The sequence below is a fragment of the Macadamia integrifolia genome, chromosome 9, assembly GCF_013358625.1.
Source record: "Macadamia integrifolia cultivar HAES 741 chromosome 9, SCU_Mint_v3, whole genome shotgun sequence".
NCBI classification, from domain to species: Eukaryota; Viridiplantae; Streptophyta; class Magnoliopsida; order Proteales; family Proteaceae; genus Macadamia; species Macadamia integrifolia.
Window position 1 is genome coordinate 29,948,176 of NC_056565.1, and position 6,219 is coordinate 29,954,394.

The 6,219-nt window shown below is 40.2% G+C and overlaps 1 protein-coding gene across 1 annotated transcript; it reads right to left on the bottom strand.

Moving 5' to 3' along the window:
* Positions 1-2,660: 2,660 nt before the first annotated feature.
* Positions 2,661-4,375, bottom strand: LOC122088516 (phloretin 4'-O-glucosyltransferase-like). The gene has a single exon (XM_042657805.1). The coding sequence runs from the start codon at positions 4,173-4,175 to the stop codon at positions 2,763-2,765; it is 1,413 nt and encodes a 470-aa protein (XP_042513739.1). The 5' UTR covers positions 4,176-4,375; the 3' UTR covers positions 2,661-2,762.
* Between the last annotated feature and the right edge of the window lie 1,844 nt (positions 4,376-6,219).

Genomic DNA, 6,219 nt, shown 5'->3' on the forward strand with positions numbered 1-6,219 from the left:
GATAATTCGGCTAGTCGATCTCGGGTTCTAATCGAACTACTATAAATGGGTCTTAACCGGGCTACAAACCTGTTTAACTTTGAACATGATTTATATGAGCCCTCTTTAAAATGGTCTCTTAATGAACTTGAAGGGGAATAGCCATAAATCTTAAATTCAAGATAAAAGATTACTTAATTTTGTTCTAATTCTATCAAGATGATTGGGATTCCTGAACGACCTGAAAATTGGGGTCTAGAGTTTCAAAGTTGTGATGGATATTTGCATAATATCTCCACTCTCTACCTCTAAAATTGGGATGGGCCACTATCTTTGTTATAATTCATAAAATTTAGATTTGGGCATTTTACGTTTTTTTAGTGTTACGAGTTTAGTAACTCTAGTTCATGGTTAGTGACATAGTGTGGGCAAATAAAGAGGGTCGGTCTAGGCCGTGTTCAAGTGAATCGATTCAGGTCAAGCTAGTTACTAGTCGAGTCGGTTGGGCACCCAATGGGCTTGAGGGCCACATCATGAATGCCCATTTAATAAACGGGCAAGTCTCAAGCCCGACACATTTATTAATTGGGCTGGTCCAGCCGGGCTTTAACCGGCTGACTTAAACTGTTGGGGCCTGGAATTGACACCCCTATCCTAGTATGTTTATTATACAAATAGAAAAACCGACAAGAGAAACCCAATTCTAATATGTGAATCCCAAAATGCTCATTTCATGAGAGAGAATTATATGGAGCAAAGATTTTTTCCATAAGCTTTTCATGATTTTTGCAGAGTTGTTAGGGATCGAGTTCTTCTATCGCTCTACAGGGTGTGTAGTGCACATCTAACGACCAAGAATATTTAGAAGCTCAGCCTAAGGCACTTAAAAGCAGTCCAAAACATTCCTAATTGTTAAAATTATGTTACAGGAGATGTAGCGCTATAGGCGATCTCAATTCAAGCTGGTAGTGAATTAGTGATTAATATTTTGATATGCACTTGAATTATATGAGAGAGAGAGAGAGAGAGATATGGAATGGCAGGGACAGGTTGTAGGTGTGCGATGGGGTTGTAGAATGTAAGGGTGTTAATCGGTTCGATTTCAGTGTAAATGATGCGGTTTGGTTCGATTCATATTTATTTGCCTGAAACCAAAATCGCACTATTTACTAAACAGTTGCACTTTTTAAAACCACAACAGTTTAGTAATGGTTTAGGTTCCACGGTTTTTAAACAGTGTCGATTTTACGGTTTTTGACTATTTTGATTGCGGTTTATTCCATACGGTTTCTAAATGGTTAGCAATCAATTTGCTAGCTTATTCGCACACTTACTAAAATTTGTTTTTGTTGATAAAATGCTTCAATCTTGTATCAAATTAAACGAGGCATTGAACAAGCAAGGATTTAACTACATAACTACATAATAGGAGTAAATTATTGAATAGATTGTTGGACAACCTCTATGGTCCTTAATTATTCCCTAAATTAAACCATTATGTTTTTTTAAAACAACCAATTATTTTATCATTATATGGGTTAATCAGATCGGTTTTGATGGTTTAAACGGTTCAATTTTCACGATATCAATTAGATTTGAAACCAATGGATTAAACAGTTAAAATCGACCCGAATAATTTAACTAATCGGTCTTAAACTTGAAACAAGAACTGAACCATTTACTAAATGGTTGTACGGTTTCGATGCAAATGGCTTTGTTCGATTTTAGTAAACGATTTCGATTTTAAATTCACATCCTTAGCAGTATGGGAGGGTGGGGTCGTGGAATTAAAAGTAAAATGGTTAAGAAGTATACATGATTGAGGGAGAATCACTTACTTGAATAGGTGGATAGTTTATAAAAAAAAAAAATCTAATTTTTAGATAATTTTATAGTTTTTTTTTTTTAAATTATAGTCCCATAAAGAATACTGAATTAATGGCATTCAGTAAGATCCAATTGTAGAAACGCAACCCTAAAACAATGCAGAAGATAATAAAAAACATAACAGACAATGCACACTGTTTTACGAGGTTCGGCAAGGTTGCCTACCTCCTCAGTGAGAGGAGATCCTACTTCACTATCAATGGAGAATAGGGTTACAGCGTTCGTCTTCAAACCTCTCAGTATTGCTTGCATTATAGAGAAAGAAACTCTCGCTACAAATATATAGCAAAAAAAACCTAATCTGAAAAATATACAACTGGCCTCAAATAGAGCCGCTATGAAGGACGGCTGCTAATCCGAAAAATACACAGTTACCCTCAAATAGAGCCGCTATGAAGGGGGCTGCAGCCCCCCTTACAACCCCCACGGCTCGCTAACTGGCTAACAAGACCGTCGTTCTACTTGTCGAGGCACTGCATCAATACTTCCTAGATTAAACTATGACAGAATACAAAACAATGGCATCCGTTATAGAACCGGGGTCCATTCCATCACGACCTTCCCTTTTTTTTTTTTTTTAATGAAAACTCCATCATTACCTTCCCCTAAGTGGTTCGGATAGGCCTAGGGGTCTACTAGTTCATCGATCCAGGAACCAGTTACAACTTTGGACCACCCATGAAAAATGCGCCAGTTAGACTAGTCAATCACTTGGATAAAATAGCAAATAATATCTATTTCTCATCACAAAATTATTTTTATAAATTATTTCTTATAAATAATAGGAAATAATATACGAAGAAAATTCTTTTCCACCGCCTATCATTCAGTGGGTCATTTTTGACCATACACTTTATACGAACCAAAGCATCCAAATGTTCCAATTTCTTCTCACATTATAAGGCAGGCTCTGCAACAATCAAACGAACCTCATCAACTAATGCTTGAAGGTTCTTATCCGACGAACCACCGTCCATCACAGCCTCCCTTGCCAACTCTTTCCATCTCTTAGCGTTCCTTCTCATCTCTTCACCACTTTCTCCTCTTTCCATCACTATTTCCACACACCTCTTAATCTCATCTCCTTCAACCAACCCTTCCTCATTCAAATCCAACCTCAAACCTGTCTTCCAAACATCCTTGATCAGTTTCGCATTCGTCGCTTGATCCGACCACTGGGGAAACATCACCATCGGAACTCCGGCAACCAAACCCTCCAACGTCGAATTCCAACCACAGTGTGTCACAAAGCATCCAATTGAAGGGTGACAAAGAACCTCCACCTGTGAACACCAAGGGACCATCATTCCAGATTTCTTTAACTCTTCCATGTTCTCCACTATCTCAACTTCTTCTTTTCCATTAGGTGGCCGGATGACCCACAAGAAGGGTCGCCGGCTTCCTAATAACCCATTCGCGATCTCCCTCACCTGATCCTCCGATAACACCGACGTGGTTCCAAAAGATACATAAACTACTGATGCTTCCGGCTTTGAATTCAACCAATCCATGTAATCCCTCGAGCTACTGATCATCATATCTCCACCAAATGAAGTATCCAAAGAGTCCTTCCCATCTAAGAAAGCCGACGGGATCAATGGTCCGATCGCAGCTATACTAAACTTGTCAATTGCTCTCAAAGCTTCAACTTCTAAGGCTTCAAATGAGTTAACCAAAACTCTTGCCTTGGTTTCTTTCTCTAAGTTCTGAAAGAGTTCTTGGACGAAAGGCATAACGTGAGGGTGAGACGCATTATCATCTGAAGGAAGGAGAAAGGAAGGCAGGTCTTTGGAAGTGAGGAGTGGTAGTCCTGGCAATTCTATGGAAAAAGAAGGGTCATTGGTATTTCCATGGATGAGATCACTATACCCATTGAAGTAGTAGTAGTAGAGGTTAAGAAGGGCGGCGGGTTGAATCCATAGTACAGCGGATGGCACTTGCAGGTTACGGGCCAGCTCAGCAACCCATGAAAGGAGGAAGTTGTAGAAGATGCATGTCACCGGGCGGCGTTCGTTAGCAGCGGCTGCCAGGGTTAAGTCGGTGAGAGCTTGGGAGCTGCAGCGTTTGAGTTGAGCCATATAGTTAATGAAGTCGTCGCTGGGTAAGAAGACATCGTCGTAGCCATCTGAGAAGGAAGCGTAGATTAGGCCATCGATGGCGGTGGTTTTGGTCATACGACGGCGGGCGGAGACGCTGGTGACGAAGGTGACATGGGCACCAGTGCGTAAGAGGCGTTTGGCGAATTGAAGAGCTGGGTTTATGTGGCTTTGAGCAGGAAATGATATGACGAGGAAATGAAGTTGAGACATTGAAGAGAGTGAGTTAGGGACTCAGTGGTTGCTATAGATAGAGATCTGGAAGCTAGTGATGGGCTATGGAAGGAGTGAGTGAAGAAACCGTAACAGGAACACTATAAAGTGAAGGATTAGCTCAAGTTGACGTTTGTGGTGACGTATTCATTCATGTTGTAAATGGGCACTGAATTATGTTCCTGCTGTCAATACGTGGTCTCCGCCCGTTCCTCAAGAAATTTTCCATTCTTCCTTTAAAAAAAAAGAAAGGGAATTACGTAGGTCTATTTAATAAAAATAGATTTACAAAGCCGGTAAGAATAAATTATGTTTTACAATTGTGAGTTATCTTGTTAAAAACATTTATGAGATCGTCATATAATAAAAGTTAAAAAAACTATCACAAATTCTATTGGTGTACAATGTTTTGTATTATGTCACAGTTTAATCTAGGGAGTACTGGTACATGTCCTTGATAGAACAGGGATCCCATTTACTGGTAAGTAGGTCATAGGTGTCACACCCCTCTCCCGACAGACCAATCTTACAATTAGGAATACCGGCGGTGTGAGTAAGACACGTACCTGTCTTATGACATATCAGGATCTCTAATAGCAGTACCTTAACATTTTCACAATCTCACAACACAAACTAACATATACAGCGGAATCAGAGTATAGTAGCGGAATTATAATTTAAAATGGCGAAACATCTAATGGTAATATAATAGCAATAACCAGGTTATTATGTTACATTCAACATGGCATATACTTATACCTCAAGAATATATACAATCCACAACTATATCCAAAAATATCAAAATATGATATATAACCTCACGGTGCGGCATAAGCACAGTGGTCACAAGCACAGTCCTAGTCGTGCTCCTCCGTTTCTAGTATCCACTAGTCGCTTACACCACACCATACTCCGACCCAAAAGATATTGGATCACCTGCCACCGGCACCACGATACCTGCATCATCATCTAAAAGGGGGTGTATACGTGGTGTGAGCTTTCCAACTCGCTCAGTGAGGGATGGGGTCAAGCACATCCAAGTAAATTAATAGCAGTAGTAATTTATGATGCATGATTGCGAAAATTAAACACATAGTCCATGATACTCATGATGCCGTTCATTTATTTATTATCCACCTAACAATACAAACTAAGGCTGGTAAATGCTACTGCGGTGCATTAGGCTGTATCCCTCGTCTCAGAAACGACATCGACTATGTGGTGATGCAAACCATCGGTTACCCAGTAAAACCCTGATAACCCCCTCCTGGCAATCACGGCATCGGTAACACGTCGGTCGCGCCGAATAGGTTCCTGCCTCTGACAACAATCACATCGTACCACGGGAGTGGCACTTTGGGCATGTTCATCAAACATACCACAATGAATTGTCCGATACCTCAACCCCTGTTGGCAAGGGTATGTAGCATAGGGAGTGATACCTAGCCATATGCATACTATATGCCTTCATAATGATACAGTTAGTATGGATTACATGATACCGGAGAGACCTCGGCCACAAAGTGTAATCCATCTCCAAATACAGTCCCGGGTATACGATACCAGAGAGACCTTGGCTACAAAGTGAAACCCGAGATCGTTTATCTAATCTAGCATACATATCACAGTTGAGTATGGACTATGCAACACTAGCAAGACCTCGACCATGAAGCATATCCATTTCCAAATGTAGTCCTGGGGTACATGATACCAGCAAGACCTTGGCCACAAAGTATAACCCACGATTACAACTAACTCTAATGCACATAATCAATGCGTGAATGCAACATACATACGGCAATCAAGACACTGGTACCACCTCGACCACGTCGGATTTTGTCTCACACACACACACACACACATCCAATATACATACGACGATCACGGTACTGGTACCACCTTGGCCACACCAGATCCCGTCATACATTCCATACAATTAATATCATGATCATAAAATGAAAATTTCAATTAAACATATAATTCTAAGCATGTGAGCAATTTAATACATAATAAACATTTTAAAAATAAACACAATCCATCCCTC

Bases quoted from the DNA above. Each gene is read 5' to 3' on its own strand.
- LOC122088516 (XM_042657805.1), bottom strand. From the start codon at position 4,175: ATGTCTCAACTTCATTTCCTCGTCATATCATTTCCTGCTCAAAGCCAC.